Here is a 25117-nt window from a genome sequence, read left to right as displayed (position 1 = left end):
TGCTATTGTCTGAAACAGCATTTAGACTGCAAACAATACACAAAGATCTTGCAATCTTTCAACGCATGCACTCTCTCATTTTACACTTCTGTGGTTTTGTTTGCACTTAGAATACCGGGGAAGTGGTGAAAAATTAACATAATACTTGTATCCCCAAGGAAAATATTGTGAAAATCACTTATCTGATACCGTAAATGTTTTAATGATGTTGAAGTATTATGATGTTAGCCTCAGAAATTAAATTCTCAGTGCAAATCACATTGATGCATTGAAGCAATATGTTCTTTGAATACTATAAACTACTGAAGCCTAATATCCTGTAAAGTGTGTCATGTTTAACACTGAAGAGATGATTTCTGACTGAAGCTTCTCCTGCAACTGGAGCACATGTAAAAAAATTCAAGTAAGTTCCCTAAAGCTCAATAAGCATGTGCTCATTGCACACATTCCCTCAGACAAGATGCTTAATTAGTCTCTCTTATTTACCTGGCTAGCTATTCACACAGAACTTGAAGCAACTTACGTTTTCTGAGATCTCTATCAACTCTATTAATTTAATCTAACATGTTTGTTGGCGACATGGATGTTGTGACTGAGTGCACCCTCAGGTGTCGCTGCCCACGGCAGGGGGGCTGGAACTAGATGATCTTTAAGGTCCTTCACAACCCAAACCATTCTACAATATTCGGAAACAATAGGAGGTGCAAGAGAGAAAAAGGCAGAAATACAGACACATAAAAAATTACTTTTCTTACAAGCAGTTTAAATCATTCAGTGTTTAAAATGTAAGAGGTTAAACTGATGTTTTTGGAATGACTTATATACATCCATGTTTGTTTCAATCAAGTTCTTAATTTGTTTTGGTAAGCGGATGAGCTATCTGGTAAATTAATGGTATCTTACCAAATCACTCACTGTACTGGTATTCCAAAGCATAATGGAAAAACACGTCAATTTATATGTTGGATTTCCATGCATTCATAACAAAAGATTCCCTCCTTGCTCTCTTCTAATTCCACACATAGCACAAATGATCAGTTTGAATAAGGTTTCTGTCTAATAGTCTTTCTTAATCCTATAAAACTTAGGTTTCAATCTGACTTTCACTGTGACAAATTAGTGCATTTTTATTACTGCTACTTGTAATGGTGAAGAGCATTTGATTATGATTTTATGACTCATAGAAATAAAGCAGATGTGGATAACCTCCACTGTGCATGAAGGGTAGATTAAATAGTCATAGATAAATTTGATAGCCTTGAAAGTGTCGGTAAATGCTTTAGCAGTTTCCATGCAGACAGATGCTGCATATTTGTATTTAAAAGTAGGTATTCCTGTTTCCATTTAAAAAGTAAACATTTATTCCATATACCACTAGCTAGGCTTTTCTTCTCAAAATTTATGAGAAACTTCATGATCCATATTTTATGATCCGTACTTCAGATAGGATTAGATACATAGACTACAGAAGATTTATTTAACACACACTGCAGGTGGAGTTCCTTGAATACTTATTTCTCTGGGAGTTCCACTGTTTCTACCACCCACTTACTCATGGTTAGGAACCAGAACCAGTCAGGGGTCTACCAAATACACATCTTGAGAAGTTTGGACCCTAACTCCTTATCTTTCATACTGAAGATGGGCATGTTAAACATTCTTCTGCATTTTTTTTTCATGTTTTCTTTCTCTGCTGTGGACTTCCCAAAACATAGTGGAATCTGAGGGACTGAAGGTGGAAAAATGAATAAAGGAATAAAAGCAGAGACAATACACCTCAGATTGCAGCTAATTCAGAGGCTTGTTACTTTTTCTTCTGTAAGGGCTTGTTCTACAACATACTGTACAGTTAATGTACAGTTAATGCCCAAGCTATCTAGTAAGAGAAAAGCTGCCCCATGGGTCAAATATCTATCTAGCTCTATCACCAGTGGGCTATTAATGAATACTTGGGGAAGAATACAGGAAGAAAACAAGCAGAGTTTGCATCTGATAATTCACCAAATATACCATTCCAACCTCTGGCAACTCAAAGACTCCCTAAGCCAGGGTAACATTCAGAAAAGTAATTTTAATAAGGATAAACCTATCTCCCTGTTTTTGGACTTATTTGCATTTTTGGTCTCTATAGTATCATGCAACACTGACTTGTACCAATGAACTTTGGACTAAGTGAAAAAATAATTTCTTTATACAGATCTTAAGCTTCCTCTCTGATGATTTTATTTGGCATTCAGAAGATATTTTTTGGTAAAAAATAAATACTAAAAAAATAATGTAACTTATCTCCTCTGTTACAGTTGTTCATGTAGGATAAGTATAAATACTCCATGAAAAAAATGAGATTATTTGATCATGAAGGTTTGACTGTTTTCCATATAAAAAGACTGTGTCCCTCGACTGATATATCCTTTATCATCACCTGACCTTGTTTTGAATGCCAGCCTGCCTTTGAAGACAAAAAGAATGCAGTTGCTACAGACTGTGGGGGAAGTATCAACTGTACCCGTTGCACCCTGTAAAGAGCACTCTACAAAAATTGTATTTATTCTTATGGGCTAGTCTCTTCCTTCTTAGGATAGTCTGTCAGTAAATTTAGACAGATTATATGCATTATTAAAATCCATTTTCAACCTACCAAGTCCTTATGGTAAAATACAGATTTTACAACGTTGTGGGCAAACAGTAACTGCAACTGGGAGAAATTCCTGGTGACTGGAAGAAAGCATATGTCACTCCTGCCTTCAAGAAAGGCAAGAAGGAAGATCCAGGGAACTACAGGCCAGTCAGCCTCACCTCAGTTCCTGGGAAGCTGATGAAGCAATGACACCTGGAAACCATTTCTAGGCACAGGAAGGACAAGAGGGTGATTAGGAATAGTTACATGGAGCTACGAAGGGGAAATAGTGCTTTACTAAACTGGCAGCCCTCTGTGATGTGATGACTAGCGTGGTAGATGAGGGGAGTGCAGTGGGTGTTGTCTATCTTGACTTTAGTGATGCTTTCAACACTTTGTGTCATAACGTCCTCATGGACCAGTTGGCGATGTATGGACACTGAGATGGGCTGAAAACTGGCTGAACTGCCAGGTTTAAGAGGCTGTGGTCAGTGATCAGCAGCATGAAGTCCTGTTGCAGGTCGGTCATTAATGATGTACACCACGAGTTCGTACTACGTCCAATACTACTTAAGCTCTTCAGTAATGGATGATAGCACAGAGTGCACCCTCAGCAAGTTTTCACTTGATGCAAAATTCGGAGAAGTGGTTGATATGCCAGATGAATTTTCTGCCATTTATACTGACCTTAAGAGGTATGGAGAAGCGTGGCGACAGGAACCTCAGGAAACAGTAAAAAGAAATGCAAAGTCTGGTAACTGGGGTGGAATAACCCCATGCACCAGTCCGTGCTCAGGGCTGATACACCAGAAAGCAGCTTATCCTGGTTTGGGCCAGATTAGCCAATGACAACAGCTGCTCTCCCCCACCTCTTGCTCCAATGAGAGGAAGAAGACAGATAAAGAGGTTTATGAGTTTAGAAAAAACTAAACTACTTTAATGAAATGTTCATAATAAATTAAAAAGGAAATAATGAAATAAATACAATATATACAAATATACACAAAACCACATCAAGCTCCCAGGGAGATGTCACTGGCAGGCACTGAGGAAGTTCCAGACTGGACTAAGTGAAAAATGGGAACACACTGACCGTGATCAAAAGGCAGGTGAGCTGATGGTGTCCTCCTTAGATGTCAGTCATTGCAGAAAGAGAGCCATTGAAGAAGAGCCAAACTGACCCTTTGATCCATCAGCTTTTCTACTGAGCGTGGCAGATGGGATGGAACGCCCTATTGGTCAGTTTGGGTCACTTGACCTGTCCACTCCTCCCCACAGGTGTGACCCCTCCACAGGGTGAACAACCCAGTCAGTGACCCTGGCTGCCACAGCAGCAAGTGTGAGCCAGAGCCTCTCACTGAACAGAAAGTTCTGCTTCACCCCAAACCAGGACACAGCTTTGCAGACAAAGACCTAGGGGTCTTGGTGGATGACAAATTCCATGAGCCAGCGATGTGCGCTTGTAGGAAAGAAGACCAGTAAAATCCTGGGCTGCATTAGGAAAACCATTGCCAACAGGTTGAAGGAGGTGATCCCTCGCATCTACTCAGCAATGGGAAGGCCACATCTAGAGTACCACATCCCCTTCTAGGCTTCCCAGTACAAGACAGATACCTACATGACCTACAGACCTACATGAGAGAGACCGTCAAAGGGCCAAAAGAGATGATTAAAGGCTGGGGCATTTCTCACATGGGAGAGGCTGAGAGAGCTGGATTTTGTTCAACCTGAAAAACAGAATGCTCAGGGTCTGGGTTCTCATCAGTGTTTATTAATACCTGATGGGAGGCTACAAGGAAGACAGAGGTAGGCTAGCCTCAGTGGTGCCCACTGACAGGAGAAAGGGCAATGGGCAAAAGCTGAAATACAGGAAAATCTGAATATAAGGAAACACTTTTTCGTTGTGAGGGTGACGGAGCACTGGAACAGGTTGACCAGAGAGGTTGTGGAGTCTATCCTTGGAGATATTTAAAATGCAATTGGACATGATTGTGGGCAACCTGCTGTAGCTGACCCTGCTTTGAGCAGGAAGTTGGGCTACATGATCCCCTGAGGTCCCCTCCAACCTCGACTATTGGGCTATCCAGCATTGTCTTGAAAGCACCTTACTAAGCTACTTTACTTGCTGAAACAAATTAAGATCTTGACTGAAATGAACATGGGTGTATCATCTAAACCATTCCATCATCCATTTGAAACACTGAATGTTTTGAAACACTAAACTATTTGTAAAAATAAAATGCCTTTGTGTTATGTTCTCAAGAGGACAAATGTTAACTGTAGTACGGGCTGCTGTGTGAAGGAGAGAACTTGGGATATCTCACAGAATCAAATAATCCACTCCAATGAGTCTTTTGTAATTTTCCTCATTTCCTCTCAATTTTCTTCACAGATACAATGCTTGTGAAAGTTGGCCACATTAGCATTGGTACACTAGAGAACTGACCTGAGATGAAATACAAATCCACTGCCACACTCAAACTGACCTTTATCCTCCACCTACTATTGCCCAGAGGAACTGGAGAAAAGTTTACTTTATTTAGAGAAAATCTCTGCCTCCACACAATCCTTTCTGTGTGGATATCTTATGTAAATGAAGCAGCTGCTCATCTCAGAATGACGACTTTGCACTGTAAACAAATAGGTGAGGAACAATGGAGAAGTTGGTGGAACTGATAGTGTCTAAATCTAGAACGCAGGAGTATTCTACTTTTTCTAATTTAAATTAACACCAGGTGTGAGGCCTAGCCAAAAAAACCCAAAAGCATACAAACCAAGGGATGCTTTCACACTGATGGTTTCAGATGTAAAGAGTCCTCTGAGACTTATGGTTATATGGAGGTTAATGAAGTTGCATTGAATCCTTTCTCCACATTTTGGATTGTGGCCAATATGAATGCAGACTCAGGGGACTCAAAACCTCTTATTCTGGAAGTGAATGTAAACTTCCTGAAAATACGGCAGTTTCAGTTACCTATAAAGGTAGCCTATAAAGGCTTCCATTACCTGGTGCCATGTTTATACCACCATGTTTACATCACACAAAGAAGGCAGCCCTTTCCTCATTTACTACTAATGATGAAGTATTTGGTATGAAGTTTGATTAGAATTGCAAGTTCCACTCTGAATGTTTAGGGGTGTGTGTGAAGGACTTAGAAATGTCCTGTGATAAGAGCACTAACACAACAGTCTTCTGGTATTTTAGACTTGAACATAATCTTTTCAAGGCCCTGATCAGACTCATAATTTTCTGCAAACCATCTCTGCAGTCTCTTCCTTCACTTTCACAGGCTTAGCTCCCTGTGCTCAAGGTTAGCTCTGATACGGTGCAGCTGTGCAACCTCAGATCAGCCTGAGATGAAAAGAGCTAAGCTGTGAGAAAGACATGGGAGATGTCTCATCTGACGCATTCATACCTGAGCTCAGAAGCTGCATTTAAGCTCAGGCCCTTGCCCTTGATCTTTGACTGAGCTTACCATAAAGCTAAAGCCTGCTATAGTAAGGCCAGCAGTTTGTTGATCCTGACCTTGCCTTGCTGCCTTGACTTCCTGGCTTAACCTTAGATCTTCCTTGTGATCATGGACTTGCCTGGAAGTTCCTGGACTTTTGGAAGAACTTTTTGGATGGTTACCACCACCACAGGTCTCTCTTTGCCACCCTTGTTCAGGTACTATGGGACTCCACCCCTTGCCTGTAAGGTCACTGCCCCTGCATACCTTGCTGCTATCTTTGGCTCCTGGCCTGCCCTCCTTTATGGAGCAGCCCACTTGACGCTTATGCTCCTTGACATGTGCTAACAAGTCTGCTAGCTGTACTGGGGATCCCCTTGAGAGAATGGGCACAGGGCAGAAGTTAATATGGTGCCTGAGAAGAACTGAAGATGGATTTTTTTTTCACTTTTTAGAAAAAAGTTTCTATCCATTTTATTGCTCGGTTAGTTTTTCCCTAGTGGACAGTAAACTAAAATCTTCTGCTGTAGAAAGAAGCCCTGAAACTGGGTAACATTCGAAAAGTTATTCATTTCTTTCTTGACGTTGTTGCACAGAATCTATGAAGGTAAATCTGAATCTTACTTGCAATAATCTGTTCCTTCTATTTTACAGATGTAAATACACCAAATAAATGGTGTGTAGATATTAAAATAAGCATCACTGTCATCATTTATAAAGAAAAGGCATTCAAATAACAATTTCAAGCTTGAAGTTGTAGAGATAAGAATTACTGACGAAAGAAAAAAAGAATTAAAAGAAAATGTACTTCTTTCTTTCCTTGTTACTAACCCCAAACTATTAAATGATACTATTAAGTGAAACCTGAAATGTGACGAGGTAAAGCACAAGCTCAAATTGTTGGTACCAACTGCATATCTTTAACTACAGAAAGAACTGTCATAAAAAGGTAGTGGCAGCATGGCAATTTCAACCTTAGATGAATACAGCTCTGGCATTTAGCCACCCTCAGAGGATTCTTTTGGTATGATAAACAGAGAGAATAAAACATAGGACCAAAGCCCACAGGGTCAAGCATTCAAAGGAATTGTTTGATTTAGTTTCAGGGAACTTGTTTTCAAAATATCTGTCTGTATGCAATAGTTTCAAGTATGAGTTATCTTAGTATGTGAAAATATTAATTGGTCTGTGAAATAAAAATATTAATTGGTAAGTAAAAAAAATACTAATTAGTGTTTAAAAATACCATTGTACTCTGATGACTGACAAAGCCATTATATACACTCACACTTTTCCACTTTTTGTGGATATTAGGTAACTATTTCTCCAGAATATTAGAGCTCCTGTTAGTAAAACAAACAAACAAAATAAACAAAGAACAGTTACTAAAATATTGCACTTTTCAGCAAGGCTGAGTTTTATCTGAGTGAAGTTAACAAGGAAAAGGATTACATACAGTATTTCCTGTGCAAGAGTGAATAGTCAGTTTAAGGGAAGGAGAAGAACGAACATCAGCATCTCACCACAAATCCAGGCTTGCAAAAACAGGAATAACCAAAGCTGGGGTCCTTCTGAACACAGATGCCATGTATGCAGGGGTTGGATATGCACTCATCAACATCCAACTCACAATGGAGGCCTTCCCATCCTGGCAATAAAAAAAAAAAACAAACACAACCCAAATCCAGGATCTATTAAAACCTAAATCCATTTATTGAGTGTCAATCAAAAAAATCTATAGGTAACTATAATCAATCCTCACATATATGTCAATATATAGTATAGGATACGTATGAACTGCTTTTGGCTGAGGTTTCTTAAAATAGGAAAAAGAAAAGAAATAGTTTAACAATAAACAAACACAACCCAAACTATATGGACTTTACAGTTATACTCTACTGAACATCTATTAGGCCAGTTAATATTTGCTGAGTTCTATTTCTGTAGAGACGTAAGTAAGTAAATAGAAGTGAAACCTGAATATATTCTCTCATTAACCGACTTGATGGGAAAACTGGAAGCTTAGATAGATGAAAATAGTCACAATTACACAAAATAAAACAAAGTGAAAAAGTTTAAAAGAGAAACTCCGAGGCAGACTACTGTACCAGATCAATGTGGAGGACAATTTCTGAGCCAATAAGATTTCTTTTTTAATGCCATCAGAGTACTATCCTCTTATACTTCAATACTCACATTACAGGCATTTTTGTTAATACACATCTTACAAAAATCTCCTTTACAACTAAGTATGCCCAAAACTGATCTGGAAGCTGTTTTTTAGATCATGTAATTTAAGCCTGCCTTGAACTTGCTTCTCGGAGGCTAAGCTGAACTGGAAGCAGCCCATTTGCTTGGCAAATACAAACCCAGCATTTTGTAAAATATGGCTAGCTCTTGAAGAACACCAGACCTTCTGCCACGATACTCCCCATCACCCATTACAGATTTGTTATTTCTCCAATTTAATTTTTCCATTTAGAAACAAACAAACAAACTCCCAGCACGAAAAAACCCAAAACAACCAGCAGACTTCAGTTGATACAAATCTAGTTGCCCCTGTCCTGCGTTTGCCTCAGAGCATGTGTCAAATGGACCCACCAGTTGCACTCCAGTCCTGCTTTAGATGCCCTGGTAGAAGTGCAGCCTGCCCCAGGTAAAGACCTCAGCTGTGAGGCTGCTATTAGTTCTAACGGCTGCTGTTGTTGCTTTTGAGCTGTCTGAGATGCTGTTAGAATACAGTTTACATCTCTCTGCGCTGCTTCTGCACCTGAACAGCCTGCAGCTGCAGACACAGATCCTGAACGTGCATCTATTATTCTAAGGGTACAGGGCCTGCTACTGGGAGAATAGCTGACAAAATTCATGATCCATTACAGAAGAGATTTGTCAGAGCTAAATAATTTCCCCTTTCTGGTATCACATGCTGTCACCACATGCTTCATTTTGTTCTCTGGAGGCTTTTGGAAAGCTGCAATCATCTGCCTTGTTCCTACTTCTCTCTTGCCACTATTCCTTTTCCATTTCACTAAATCACAACTGTGGATCTGTTGCTGGATATCTCAGACTTTCTGCCTTGTGGAAAGTTCTTTCCCTTAATTGCCTTTGCAGACCCAAAAATACTCAATCCTGTCTCCGTATTTCTAAAGGTGAAGGTTAGCAGAGAAATGCAAGACCTTTCATACGTGAATAGCAGTTGTCTGCAACAAAAGCAAATTTATTCCAAGCATTTCCACTTTCTGCATCTGGAAGATATTGTTTCTTTATCTTCGTCAAACCACGAGAATCTTCTAATCCCTTTCTTCAGTTGTGGAACTTTCTAAAAGGCTATTACTCCCAATGTTCTCCTGCCAATCCAAATTCACTCCTTTTCTGAGTGGTAACCTTCTCATTTCTTCAGCTATTTCAGAGACTCAAATAGCATTTGAAAATACCACATCAATTTGCACCACCAAGGAGAGGAGCACTCCTGGACCTGGTACTGACAAACACAGAGGGATTGGTAGAGGACATTAAGGTTGGGGGCACCCTAGGTTGTAGTGATCATGAAATGATAAGAGTTCAGGATCACGAGTACTACACACAAAACAACAAGAAGTAAAATTACAACCTTGGATTTCAGGAGGGCTAACTTTGACCTCTTCAAGAAACTGCTTGGAGAGATCCCATGGGCTAGGGCTCTGGAAGGCAAAGGGGCTCAAGAGAGCTGATTGATATTCAAAGACCACTTCCCCCAAGCTCAGGATCTGCGCATCCCTAAGAGCAAGAAATCGGCCAAGGGACGCAGGAGACCTGCATGGTTGAGCAGGGAGCTTCTGAAAAACATCAAGTGGAAGAAGGAAGTTTACAGTAAGTGGAAGAGTGGACTGACCCCTTCGGAGGATTACAAGAATGCCGCCAGAGCATGCAGGGATGAAACAAGGAAAGCCAAGGCCACCTTGGAATTAAACCTGGCTAGGGACATCAAGCTCAACAGGAAGGGCTTCTACAAGTATATTGGATGCAAAAGGAAGACCAGAGAAGTTGTGGGCCCACTGTTGAATGAGACAGGAGCCATGGTGACGGAGGATGTGGTGAAGGCGGAGTTACTGAATGCCTTCTTTGCTTCGGTCTTTACTGCTTGGTCCAGCCCTCAGGAGTCCCAGGCTTTGGGGAAAGTAACAGGGAAAGATTTCCCCTGGGTTGAGGAGGATCCAGTGAGGGATCAATCAGATCAATTAGATATTCACAAGTCCATGGGCCCCGATGGGATGCACCCAAGAGTGCTGAGGGAGCTGGTGGAAGTCATTGCTGGGCCGCTCTCCATCATCTTTGAAAGGTCCTGGAGAGCAGGCGAGGTGCCTGAGGACTGCAGGAAAGCCAATGTCACTCCAGTCTTCAAAAAAGGCAAGAAGGAGGAGCCGGGGAACCACAGGCCGGTCAGCCTCACCTCCATCCCTGGAAAGATGATGGAACAGCTCGTTCTGGGCGTCATCTCAAGGCATGTGGAGGGAAAGAAAGCTATCAGAAGTACTCAACGTGGATTCACCAAGGGGAAATCATGTCTGACTAATCTGATAGCCTTCTATGATGGCATGACTGGATGAATGAATAGCTGAGGGGAGGGCGGTAGATGTGGTCTACCTTGACTTAAGCAGGGCGTTCGACACGGTCTCCCACAGCATACTGATAGGGAAGCTTAGGAAGAGTGGGTTAGATGAATGGACAGTAAGGTGGATAGATAACTGGTTGAAAGACAGAGCTCAGAGGGTCGTGATTAGGGACACAGAGTCTAGTTGGAGGGTCCAGTCCTCTTCAATATATTCATCAATGACCTGGATGAGGGGATAGAGTGCACCCTCAGCAAGTTTGCCGATGACGCAAAGCTGGTGGGGGGGGCTGACACATCGGAAGGCTGTGCCGCCATCCAGAGAGATCTGGACAGGCTGGAGAGTTGGGCAAAGGGGAACCTTATGAAATTCAACAAGGGCAAGTGTAGGGTGCTGCACCTGGGGAGGAATAATCCCATGCACCAGTACAGGTTGGGGGCTGACCTGCTGGAGAGCAGCTCAGTGGAAAGGGACCTGGGAGTCCTGGTGGACAACAGGATGACCATGAGCCAGCAATGGGTGCACCTGGGGTGCAGTAAGAAGAGTACGGCCAGCAGGTCAAGGGAGGCCCTTTACTCTGCCTTGGTGAGGCCGCACCTGGAGTACTGGGTCCAGTTCTGGGCTCCCCGGTTCAAGAGGGACAGGCAACTGCTGGAGAGGGTGCAGCGGAGAGCTACCAAGATGATTAGGGGACTGGAACACCTCTCTTATGAAGGAAGACTGAGGGATTTGGGTCTCTTCAGTCTGGAAAAAAGACGGCTGAGGGGGGACCTTATCAACACTTATAAATACTTAAAGGGTGGGTGTCAGGAGGATGGGGCCAGGCTCTTTTCAGTGGTGCCCGGGGACAGGACAAGAGGTAATGGGCACAAACTTGAGCATAGGAAGTTCCACCTAAACATGAGGAGGAACTTCTTTCCTTTGAGGGTGGCAGAGCCCTGGCACAGGCTGCCCAGAGAGGTGGTGGAGTCTCCATCTCTGGAGACATTCAAAAGCTGCCTGGAGGTGTTCCTGTGCAACCTGCTCTAGGTGACCCTGCTCTGGCAGGGGGGTTGGACTAGATGATCTCCAGAGGTCCCTTCCAACCCTATGATTCTATGATTCTGTGATTCTATATGTAAACATGATGCATATACCTAATGCATGTTGTTCCTTCACAGTGTCTTCTCCTGGTGAAGCAATAATATAGAGCTCTTTCACCCTTACTAATGAATGCTATTGTTAAAAGCAATGTAAAAGAAGAGCAGCTTACACTTGGTTTGGAAAGTATTTAAAACATATTAACAGCAAGAGTGAGTTCCAAGGCCCTAAAGAAGCTTTTATCTACTTATACAAAGCATTTCCACATACAGTTTCATAGAGACAGCAGTTACAGTCCTTAACTGGCAAGCAATTTTTAAATGTCTATATTCAATTATATTTAAAGTATTACTAGCTTTAAAAATAATAAGAAAAATTTTGAACTCGACAATGTATTCTGTGTGAGGTGCTGTAATGATAAAAAAAAAAATCTTTTAAGTTGTCCTAAAGTCATCTGTATTGGTGAAGTGGTATATAGCCATATACAGTATCAGGTAGAGTGAGGGGACATACAGTTTTATCCATGTTGAATTTCCATTGGGTAATTGTGTAACTGTGCTGAGAGGAAAAAAGACATACAGTAATGAAGATAGGTCATGACTCAGACTTTTAAGATCAGAAGGGACCGTTATGATCATGAATTCTGACCTTCCGTATGGCAAAGTCCAGAAATTTTTCACTCAGTGGTTCATACATCAGGAGTATAGTGTCTTTCTGGATTATTGAGTATCTCTTAGACATAAAAAAAGTTGCTATAAAAATATTAACCTGTCAGCAAGTTAGGCCTAAAATTAATTAGACTCTAGTAAGCCAAAGATACTTCCATTTAAGTCTTACATAATAGTGTATCATTCCTCAGTACTGGCTAAACAAATGAATAAATTGTCAATATTGACTCATTACATGTGCACACACATCTTGCTTCAGTATCTGGCTTACTTTTTTTTTTTTAAATCTGTCACATATAGTTTTGTAAACTGCAGTAGAGACACTGCAGAATGAAAAAATATGTAAAATCAAATATGTTTTTATTGATATTGAATTCATGATGTGTTTTCTTTATAATGAGGAACAACCATGGATATAAATCTATGTAAAAATTACATGAACAGATTGCTACAAAGACTGAAGAAAAGTTTTGTGTAATACATGTATGGTCACTTGACTTCAGGAGAGTTTAGCAAGATCTTATTGTTTGTAAATGGAAGCCAACAAGGTGAACATACCTCATTACAAAGAGGATAAGCGCATCATCTGTATGAAGACAACATGGGTGAATATTTATCTTCCAGAATACATATAAATAATCTCTAAAATAATCACTAAGAAATCTTGGATCAGTGCCATCAAAGAAAGTATTCAGCAGTGCAGGTCAGTACAACAGGAAACAACAGACTTAAACTGAAAAGTTAAAAGTTTCAGGAGATAGGTACTAGCATAATTCTTAAATTAAGAGTAACTGAATTATGGAGCAGAATGCTTCAAGGTAGTAATTTATACCCTACTTATGTTGACAAAAGGCTCTCTGATAATAGACATGACAGGAGACAGTGGGTAGTCCTGAACAGATTAATTTTGTCATTGTGTGACAATGCAGGCTGATTGTGACCTTTCCTTTTGTATAAATCCTAAACCCCTTACACTTTCCTAAATCACAAGCTCTGTTTAAATTGATCTATGCTAGCATAAGAAAACAGCTCCTGTTTTTTTTAGAAAGTGCTTGTTTTCATTCTATTTATAATGGTTCAGAAAATTTCTTTTCATCCCAGACAGCAGACCTAAGCATGGGTATGTGTGACAACAACAACAGCAGCAACAATAATAATAAATATTAGTTAAAATGTTCAGAATTTCTTTTCGGTCAATCTTATTCTGTAGCTAGTTAAATTATCTAGTCGCTATATAGTGCCTACTTGACTGCTTGGTCCGTAAGTTACATCAGTAAAGATCATACTTCATAAATTTAGCTCTAGATAATTCTTCAAACTCATTTAGTGAGCTGGTTTTAGTGTTAAGTCTTTCTAACATGCTTATTAGACTAGCCAATTCTCTTTAGATTTTACTCAAAAAAACTTGTCAAAGAGATAGTTAATCATTTCGTACCTTATAGGTTACATACAAAGAGCTTGATATAATTTACCGATTTTCTCAGTAGTAAAACTGGTAATTCAAAACTATCATTGCTTAAGATTGTTCTGTCAGGCATCAGTTACCTTGTTGACATTTACAAGTGTATCCGTTGATATGATCTTCACAGGTTGAGCCATGTAGACAAGGTGATGAATTACACTCATTAACTTCTATTTCACAAAACTGTCCAGAAAATCCAGCAAGACACCTGAAGCAAACAACATTCCAAATTGTTATACTATGCATAACAATCACATCAAATATACTTTGTGTGGAAGCAATTTGTATAAATTATGTGCATTAACATGACACAATCTCATATATTACTTTCTGGTTTAAGGAGTATTTTACTGGAACTCTTCCAAGTTTCCCACTGTAATCCATGGTGATCTTTTAGGGGATTTATGACAGTAAAACCCATCTGCAAATTTCACATCTGGATCATGATCAAACCTAACAGTCTCAATTACAGTTTACTGGTTCTAGCAGGTGAGTACAAACCTTTTTCAATGTACTCTTGGGAGACGGTCTGTCTACTAAAACAGTTTATTTAACTAAGTAACTGCCGTCTACGTTTGGAAAACTGCATGTTGAGAAATGTTGCACCATTAAATGTAACTACAGCAGAAAAGCTAACCTTCAGGGACCATGTTTTCATTATCATTCTAGTTATCAAATATTAGTCATATAGAAAAAGCTTTTCTGTATTTTTCTGGTTATAAATCCTATGTGATCATTATTACCAAAATAATTCCATATGATTTCAACATATAACTATGCAACTGACCTAAATAGGCTCAGAAAACCTCTAATGAAGCTCAGAAATCTTACTAATCTCATTATGGAGATATGTCCTTGCATGCACATGCACAGATATACTCAAATATGTTCTGCAAAATAGAGCCCCATAATGACATTTTCTCTTTTGAGATGTGTTGTACGATATATTTCACATGAGGCACTGTATTCAAAAACTCCTGCTAGCAATGGGGTGGTGCACACCTTATATGTTGTTTGGCTCTAATGAAGAGCATAAAACTTTATGCCCCACTTAGAGGAAGATCAGTACATTAAAAAACTACCTTTGAGCAAATTAGAATAGTCATGTCACGTACTCCTCAAGGTGCTACATCATGTGAAAACAAAAGACATCGTTAGAATGAAGTATCTGCAGTGTCTGCCTTAGCTTTCCAGATCCTGAAGCAAAAGAGAAGGAGGATGGACCACGGAACAGGTGTCTGTAACACTTTCTGAAGAATCATTACGCTATGTATCAGTAATTATGTTTTGGTTTATTTCTGCCTTGACTATTAGAACATATTTATTTCATTTTATATGGAATACACTCTGGGTAATGGGAATTTGGAATCTACCAAGACAATGACAGCAGAACAGATTTTCCAAAGTGCAGATCAACCACAGATGACAGTGATGGCATACTGCTTGGAAAATGCACAAACTGATGAACACACTACTATTTTTCAAATATCTAACTATAATGTGTGAGAGAAAAAACATGGATAAGGTTTAATGAGTGAGCCATAAGGCCACCCGTACAGCTCCTTGGCCCCAAAACATTAAGCAAAATCTACTGAGAAGATATAGTTTGGCCTTTCATCCTATTGGCAAACAGCAAAGCCTGGGATTTAGAACTGGACTCATCCCACCTAACCTCACCCACCTAACTGTAATAACACTAGGATAGTTTATGCTCAGTGGAATAAGGGGTGCAGAGGATGATTCTATTCACTTAAATGATTTTCTGCAGATACCTTCGTCTTTCCACTGGCTACACAGCATATTAAAAAGAAAATAATAAAAAAAACCTGAAGAGAGCAACTTATCACAGATATGGGAAGGAGGACCAGAAGGATGAATGCCTATAAAATAATGGAAAGAATATTCTACTGGGAAAAAAAAGGCAACTAGACACAGGGAATACTGGGACAGTTTAAAATCCATTTAACTTTATACTTGGGTGTGCTCATAGACATTTCACTTAAAAAAACAAAAGGTGGTTACAACATAAACTGGAAGAAATATACAATTATTATGTACAAATTCTGGACAGAATAACTATACCTATGCGTATTTAAGGTGAGTAATGAAATTAACACTTCTTAGGATATGAAAAGCACTTCAATAACTTCTTAAATTTTTGTTTGCTTTCACTTTCCTTCATTCTTACTCCTTTTTTTATAAATCTGTATTTATGTTATGGCTCTCCACGTTCTTATCTCCCTTCTGTCATTTCTTTTTGAGCATTAGGAAGAACAGAAACAATAGAATGTAAATACAACTGACAGTAAAAAGTGTAAGTTGATACAGAAAGCAGTTCTTTTGCAATAAATGGCATTAAACTTAAATACTTTGGAACACATTTGTATGTGGTGCTTGGGATATGACCATTCTGCAAGTGAAAAATAGAGGCTTTTAGATCACTTTCTTATCAAGGTATGACGACTGCAAATCTTGTACATTGCTTACCATTTAATAAAAAATAATTTATGCCTTCATTAGGAAATGCATATCTAGGTATACAGAAAATAACTCATAGAGCTTATCTGATAAAGAAAGCTAATACACTGTGAAGGCTGAGCTTTTAAATTTACAAAGGTATCAACATAAGATCAATAGTTCAGTACTGAAAGGCAGCAAAAAATTGCTTCTCTAAGAATAATGTATTCACCATTTAATTATGACCTGTTTATAGGGATGACGGCAAAGATCTTTCTCTTTTCTATCATTCTTTACAGCTTTTTTCTCTCATATTAAATGCTGAGATAACATAGTGCAAATAGAGTCCTTTTTTCTGTTGTACCTTTATATCAATCATTATCAGGAGTGATCATCTTAATTTGGGCATACACCAATAAAACAGCTGAACAAAAGACTGAAAAGATTCTATTGAATTGGATGGATTTGAAACAGAAGAATGTAACTTTAGTATTTTTACTCTGCAGTAAAGAACAGAGATGGGAATAAGCATCTCAGCAAAATGCTTAGCTGAGGATTAGTGTGGTGTAGAAGACGACAGCTCATTTCCTTCTTCCACAAAAACATGGCCAACTAGTGGCCATTAAATCTCCTATGTACCTGTAGGAGCCACTTCTTTGCAGTTTTCAACCTGCATCTGACATTAACTGCAAATTGTGATGTAATGATACCTGCAAACTTTCAGTTTTGCAATCTTTCCTCACTCCCCATTAATCTCAACCAGAATGGAAACTCTGCCTTCTACAACGAATGCAGGAGTTTATTAAGATGACCTTGAAGGTCCTGTAGGAAGCTAATGGGCGTTTGTCCTGGTTATGACAAATGCTGTTTCAATAGCACCTATATTAAGCAGCACAATGAAGAACAGAACTGAAAGAAAGAGGCATATACCCGTCTTGGTGTCTAAACTGCCTCTTAAATATATACACAGGTTTAGAATCAGTAGCCAGCTCCACCACCCATCTGGTAAGACCTATTTTATAGCTAAATTAATCCCAAGCCACCAAGGAAACCTGTGAGTCGAAATCCTCTTGAAGCGTAACTATTAACATCTTAGGCACTTCCAAGCTGAAATTCCTAAATCAGGAGCAAAGTCCAGTGATGATTTTAAAGGTGCTTCCTCTTTATGCTTGCCATTTGGGCTATTGGCTGATACGAACACAGAAAAAATAGATAATGAGCAAGACATGAGTTTGCTCATCAATAATTATTTTACTTAATATATGTGGTGAGAGAGATCAGATGGGACATTTGAGAGAGAGCAAGAATACTAACAGAACAAGAGGCTGGGAACACTTAGAGTAGGGAAGTACAGGCTGAACGAAGATCCAAACACCAGTGGTCTTAGAACACAAGAGAGTCACTCAAGAAAGAGAAAAGGGAAGTGAAGTTTAAAACATAAAACTTGAGTTTTAAAATCGTATTTTGGGGACAGAAGGAAAAAACTATCAAGAAACAGAAAGAATAAAAGGGTCAGGCCCTGCCCTTTCAGTGATGAAGTTGCCATGGCACTGCTCATCCAGAGCTAGAAGAGCCAGCATCATCAGTGCCCTGATGATGCTGCACTAGGGCCATGACTATTTTTATGCTCCTTTCATCTAAAAGTCTAAAAAGCAACGGCTCTGGGACAAAAACTGTCTGTGCTTGTAAAAGACCAATTACCTCATCCTCAGTGTCAGTCTCCAGTCTCTCTGGAAACTAGTACTAGTTCACCTTAGGCTTCCTCTTCCTTGCCTGTACCCCATCATCCCTGGAGAGGGTTGGGAGTGATAAGGCAGAGATACTTCCAGCCCTATTCTTCTAAAGAAGCCATGCCTCTGTCACAGTTGAGTTATCAAATTTGGCTTCTAGTGAGATGTTCAGTTTGAGAGGTTCATTAGTTATTACTAGATGATTCCAAAACATGATCGTTGCACTCTCACCATCCCCCAAAGTGCTGAGATAACAGAGCTTGTCGTGTTATGCCTTGATGACAGTGAAGAATGTTTTGCTCATAGAGCTAAAAAAAAATTCAAAGGTTTGTACCTTTCACTTGTACTTGGTGTCACAAGTGGTTGCAGATACCTTGGAAGATTCAGTCCTTGGAAAGCAGTAAGAATCTCTGTTGCCTGAGTCCTAAATAGCAGGGTTATGTTGGGAAGATTTATTTTGTCAGATCCAGCATTCTAGCTCTATTAAGGTGATTTTCACTGTAGTTTATATTATGATTCACTATGGGTTGATAGAAGCTGCTCTTTGTTCTTGTCCCACAGGGTTCTGTGGTCCTTTGATTCAGTAACAGCAGTGTGAATAGTTATGCACCGAAGGTCTTTTTGCAAAAAGCAGCTAGGACATTTAAATCGAGTGAGCGAGGCATTATACAGAATCGGGGAACAGGCAGGAAAGGGGCTGGAGAATAGGCTGTAATGGACTCAGTATAAAAGCAACTTGCAAGCTTGAAACTTGCCTAGCTACACAGTTCAGGCTAAAAGAAAGATGACTCATTTGGGATGAAGGATTAGCTGCCCATTAATATAAAGAATTGTATAGGTACAGAAAAACGGTGGAGTTGTCTATATGCACTTGGCTGACCAATTTAGGAAAGATGAATCAGGCCCTAAGAAACACTCGTAGATTTAGTAATCTTAAACCACAGTTTGAGCATTTAATACTATAATATTGATAGATACACAGAACTATAAGAAATTGTAAGATTATCGATATTTTATCAATCAAAGATTGATAAAATGCCATCTACCTGATTTTAGTAGCCCTGTCTCACAGTGTTGTAGACAACCTACCCAAAGGGTGGCTATACAGTGGATCAGAACTGGACTAATTGTTAGTAATAAGAAATGTCCTTGCTTTATATATAACATCTAACAATCTAATGCAGCAGTTGCTGCACATATGAGACTGATCCCAGGTCCACACTCCTGCTCTTCATTATATCAAATAAAATAATTAAAATAGTAAATGCAGCAGGAAAATTAACAAATAAAAAAAAATATGGATACCTTAAATGTTTTTTTTTTTAAGTTGGACATTGTGATTTATCAATCAATAATAAGGTAGAAATGCATTTTTCCTGTAATGAATTCATACAACTTACACTGGGAGAATGAAGCAGTTATTTTTCCACTAGTCCAGAGCTTGTCAGATTGTACCTGAGAACATCGCTGTTTCCACATCAAAGCAAAAATTTTTTTTCAGATTAAAACTAAAAGAGCAGCAGAGGAATCTATTAATGAATTGGAACACAGCTGAGGACAGATCTGTCTGTATGTCTGCTTATTTCCTGAGTTCCTCACACTTCAGCATAACCTCAACTGTCTATAGTCTCTTGTATAAATGATTATCAATCCAAACACTAACTGTAGAAAAATCTGACACATTGCCACAGTTGTGGGGATGAAAATCTCCTGAAAATTATTCTGCTCCTGAAAATTATTCGAAACAAAAGCAAAGTTATTTTACTAGCTTGTTATATAATAAGTATCTAAGGGTTTGTTTTGTGTTTTTTTAAAACAAACTTTCAGTTATTTCAACACATAAAAAAAATACAACGGCTTCTACACAAATTCGAAATTCCATATTTATATCAGTATTGGAACTTTGCAGACTTGTTCACGTGTTTTATGCAGAAGTGGAGTTATTCAAGCCTAATCAGAATTTTGCAGTAAATATTTATCTGTTGCCAAAATAACTATTTTTTGCTAATACATTTCCATATAAAGAGTGAGTAAACTAATAAGAGACTTCAACTCCTGGATGAAGTTTCCAGTAAAAACCAAAGATGTCCTATGTAAAACTCCTGCAAGAATGCAGCAGTGATAGATACTGTCAAAGTTCTACTTCATGATAATTCTGCATTCTAAGGGCTACTGGCATGCATACATTTCTACTACACCAAACACTACATTTAAAACAATTCCAAAGTGATGGATTCGTGATTTATTAAGAGAATTCAGTGAAGGATTTTGATCTGTAACAATAATAGCTGCAGTCACAGTAAAATTTCTTCTATGTGAGTAAACTTTCAGCCTCAGAGAAAATCTGCAAGAACCCAAATGTCAGCCAAATTTTTCCTTACAACTCTAATTCATATCCTGTTGCAACTCGTTGCTCTTTGAGTCTGTTTTGTAACTCATCATTCTTTGAGTCTATTTTTTATCTGTACCCTTTCCCTCCTCTCTCCCTCTCTTCATCTGCCTTCTAACCTTTTACAGCTTATGAATAATTTGTATATCTGTGAGATATAAGGTTCAGAAAAAACATGGCTTCTGCAACACAGAAGTTTACTAGTTTTATCTGGGAGCAATGATTAACAGCAATTGTACTTATAAGAGAGCATTTATGCTGTAACCTTTACCTGCCTATGTGACTCATTCAACTTGGTAAAATCAATGAACTTTATGGACCAATCCACACTACGAAATTTGTTTGGGACATCAATTTTTCTTCGTGAGTGTTAACCTTGATGAGTGGGGCAATGTTGTGTTAATATCTCTCGGTTAGGTAATTAGGGCTTTGGACAGAATAATAGATCAATGTGAAAAGCACCTCTCCTGAGCAACTGTCTTCAGTAAAACAGTCTTGTAACTGTGCAATCCCTTTTGACATCAGTCATGATTTTTTTATTTTTCAAATCTGCATTTTCTGTCCAAAATAAATCTAGTTAACTGCTGTACTGTAACAGCCCAGCTCTGTCACTGCAAATTTACACTGGGATTGCTATACATTATTAACAAGCTATGAAAAGTCACTGGCTAAATGTCATGGAAGCTGAGATATAGCAGCACCTTGGGATTCATATAGCAAACAGTTTAGTTTTAATCATCTTGGACCACAAGGTGCCTTGACATTTGCGAGGCAACTTTTTCCTTTTTAACTTCCACTGGAATCAGACCTCTATTATCTCAACCATAATTCTCAACTTCAAATGTGATAGAAAGTTTTACCTTCTAAATTAAAAAAGTGAAAAATCGATCAAACATGGACCTTATCATTCATTTAATCGATGCTCTCATGCCAGTTTGGAAAGGAAAAAAGGAAGGGCAAGGAAAACTAGATAATTCAACCACCTTCAGGATTATTATAGATGTTTCCTGTGAAATACATGACCCTTACCTTAGCACTACTAAGTCATGACCTTCCCAAGCAGTATTAAGACAACAAACTTCTGCAGAATCCTTTTAATTTGAAAGAAAAAATGAGGAAGAGCACTGATTCATTTTAAATATACATATCATTACAACATGATTTCTTAAAGCTTTAAAAATTTATTGGGAAAATTCATCCATGGTGCCAAATAAATTTGCAGTCGTTATCATACTTCACTCTCTAACAGCCAACCTTTTGGATCATAAGTTCCAATTTACTGGAATCCAATGCGTCATTTTTGCCCTTTTAAGTAGGATTGTTCACAGACAAAAAAAAAAAAAGGACAAACATTATTTTATTCAACTGAAACGATTATTTCTCAAGAAATACAAGAGCAAGCCAAAATCCTGACCCTACCAACTTTACTTTGAAAAATTAAGTATACTTAATTTGCAAGCGATGTTTATGAAGTTTTGAATGTTTAGATTTTTTTATTTCTTTCAAATGTAACTGCTCTAATTTCTGTGTGGTTTCTTTTTCTTTAGTTTACACATCTACCTATGCATTATCTGTATTGCCTTAACACACACCAAAAAAAAAATGTTGCCTCATAAATGAATGTATACAAGAAGTACTGTCATCAGGTTATACAATGAATGACCACAACACCCTACTCCCCATTAACCCTGCACTACTCAGGGAAGAAGGAGGTAGAGTTGGGAACAAAGGAGCAAAGTTAAGCCTGGGGAAAAAGGAGCAGTGGCGTGGGGGAGGGAAGGTTTGCTTCTCACCATCCTATTCTATTTTAAATTGGCAATAAATTTAATTTTCCCCAAGTGTGCTCGCCCTCCCCAGGTGCCAACCTTTATCTCCCATTACCCTGCCCAAGTGATAACCACCCATGGTGGTCATAATGGGTGGATCTAGTTGTGATGCCTGTCCCTGGCTCAACATGGTGTCAGGGAGACAGATAACACAATAGGCAAGGGCTAACTTGCCAATACTGGTACTGTGGTCAATATGCAAATATGACTATAAGTCAATCATCTTACCCCCATGAATAGTGAACAGCCCAAGAGCCCTTTGAGCTCTCCTGCACGACAATGGACTGCATGCCAGGATCTTCCCCTGAGTAGGGATATCGCTCAAGGTTACTTCTCGACATTCAGAGATTCCTTGCCGCAACAGATCCTTGGTAGGTGATTAATAGCGTGCTAAACTTTGAAATCTTAGCTAAGTGATATAAAGGATTGATTGTGCATATATAATCCTTTAGAAATAAACCGTTGACCAAATCTGTGACTAGGATCGTATCCAGCTGCACCTAGACTCCTCTCTGAGAAGTTTAGAAAGCAAGAGGGTCCATTCTGAACCTCATGACTCAATGGGAGGGTCTCCCTAACAGTTCTATCTGACCTTGTCCTCTATGCAGTAAATAACCAAGTGTGCCTTGCCATCTCGGATCTTGTTAAAACACTGTCACATTTACCATCAAACTTTGTTAAATCCCTTTTTTATACCAATAAATGTATTGCTGCTTCTCTCTGTGAGTGAAGTGCACTGCGCCATCTGTGACACCAAGTCAAGTCTGTTTGCCTGTGTTTATTTAGACCCCATTTTTTCTTCCCCCATCCTGTTGAGAAGAGAGAGTGGGTGGATATCTGGCAGACAGCCAAGTTCAACCCACCACAAAGCTGTATGCTTTTCCAGAGATTTATACATAACTTCTGAAATTCTCAATTGATTTCCCTACCTCAAGAATTAATTCTATTTACAGTAATTAAGACAGAGAGTAGGCCTCTTCAGAGCTTGCCAGAACCTTGCTAAGGAACCTACCTCAGAAAACAGTAATATAATATGAATTTCTTCAGGAACTGATCTGTACTGTAAGCATATTCTCTAACAAAAAAAAAAAAAGATACTTTCTGAGACAATGCAAAATAGCACCCTCTGGTGAAATATTTTCGGTGTGGATTTTTTTTCTTTCTGTTTCTCACAATGCCATAGCTGATGTTTAAAGAAAAGGTCAAGAAAATTTGTATGAACCATTAGATCTGCATACTCCTGCCCATTATACAATATCAAAGCCTATCTGAAAAAGGCAATATTTGCAAAGAAAGTCTGTATCTTAAATCAACTGATGCTGTTTTAGTTGTCTCACCCCAGAGTCCTTGCTTCTCTTACATCCTTTGACCATCCATGACTATAACATTAAATTGATTCAAATAAAAAACTATTGGCAGTAGAATCTTTTATAGCATTCTTGATTCACTTATCAAGTTACTGAAACTTTTGATATATTTCTTTTCTGAAAGTTAGATTAATAGCTATGGGGATGTTACCGTGAACCTGATAGAGAATTCAGAGAGGAAGCTCTAATAATTATCTAACAATGACCAAGCATCTCATTACTTTAGAAGGAACTTCTATAGGTAAATCACTTCAGCTGAGAAACCCTCCTTCCAGATATTTCACTACTCCAAGCTTTGTATCATGCATTTCAAACAACTTTCATAGTAGTCTTTATCAGGGCCTTCAAGTAACAAGTAACACTAGAAATGTGGGTGCTGGACAGGTCACATAATGAGCTCATCTTGGTGGACATGTTTCACCAGCTACAGATTTTGAACTTTCATGATTAAGCTCAGATGTAGTAATTCCTATGGAAAACTGAAAAACGAAGGTATCGCATCAAAGAGAATTATATCCTGTCTGGTCATCCATCTGGTCCGAAGATTGTGGATGCTGGTGATGATGCAGCAGATGACCCAACCAATGTGTAAGCTATATAAAAAAAATGTTTTAAATGTTCTATTCCTTTTAGATTCTGAAAAAGTGATAAGGGTGTGTGAACTCTTAGTGATTTCTGTGATCCTATGTTGGATCAGCATAGATCTTTGATGTTACTCTGATTTCACTCATAGGTTAAACTGATTGTCTCCATAAGCCAAATGACTCTAAGTTCAAAGTAATATGAGTCAGCTGCCTTATCACTAATACTACTGAAAATTGCTTCTCCTGATGTACTTGTTTCTATGGAGAGAATCTGACAAAGCAGCCAGCAGGGAACATACAGAAGTCTCCCGAGAGAGCTTTTCTCGGATTACTTTCTCTAAAACCCTTCCCAAGGGTGATACTCTGATTGTTAATTTTAGAACATCGACAATGAAGCTTTCCCTAAGCTACAGGTCTAGCACATCGTGTTACTTTTTTTCTTTCCCTTCCCTCCTCTGAATTCTCCTTCGAGGCACTGTCAAGAATGAAGAAAGTTTATTTACCTCTGAAGTAAAATTTTGCTTGGAATGAAGTAAAAATAAATTATAACTCTCCATGGCTGTCAGGAAATGTTAGTTCTGTTTTAAAGAATAGCGAATGAGAATCAAAAAGAAAAAAAAAATAGTAATAACGCACTTGAGTGTATGTTTGAATTTAGAAGGTTTTCTTCCATTTATTCATCTACAGTTATGTTCCTATCATGTTAGCATCAGGGTCCCTGCTAGAGATTTATAACCTGAAATAACAAAAGTAATCTTTTTCCTTTCTGCTTTTTTTCTTGTTTATAGGAGAAATCATTCAATGATTAAAATATTTTAGAGTTGTATGAAAAATCTTTATTAAAGTAAAATTAAGTAAGTTGAAAAGAGGAGTCACATACATAGTCCAAGAGATCTAGG

At 38.7% G+C, this 25117-nt stretch overlaps 1 protein-coding gene across 1 annotated transcript in view; it reads right to left on the bottom strand.

The window, feature by feature from the left end:
- EYS (eyes shut homolog) overlaps nucleotides 1-25117 on the bottom strand; it is an 884174-nt gene that overhangs the window by 388343 nt on the left and 470714 nt on the right. The window contains exons 30-31 of the mRNA XM_063330257.1: nucleotides 13949-14073; nucleotides 7590-7714 (exon numbers count right to left, since the gene is read on the bottom strand). Coding sequence (XP_063186327.1) covers nucleotides 7590-7714; nucleotides 13949-14073 — 250 coding nt within the window. The remainder of the gene's footprint in view (nucleotides 1-7589; nucleotides 7715-13948; nucleotides 14074-25117) is intronic.

This window comes from Chroicocephalus ridibundus, chromosome 3 (assembly GCF_963924245.1).
Source record: "Chroicocephalus ridibundus chromosome 3, bChrRid1.1, whole genome shotgun sequence".
Classification (NCBI taxonomy): Eukaryota; Metazoa; Chordata; class Aves; order Charadriiformes; family Laridae; genus Chroicocephalus; species Chroicocephalus ridibundus.
The sequence above is the reverse complement of the archived record's forward strand: the minus strand, read 5'-3'. Positions and strand labels throughout refer to the sequence as shown.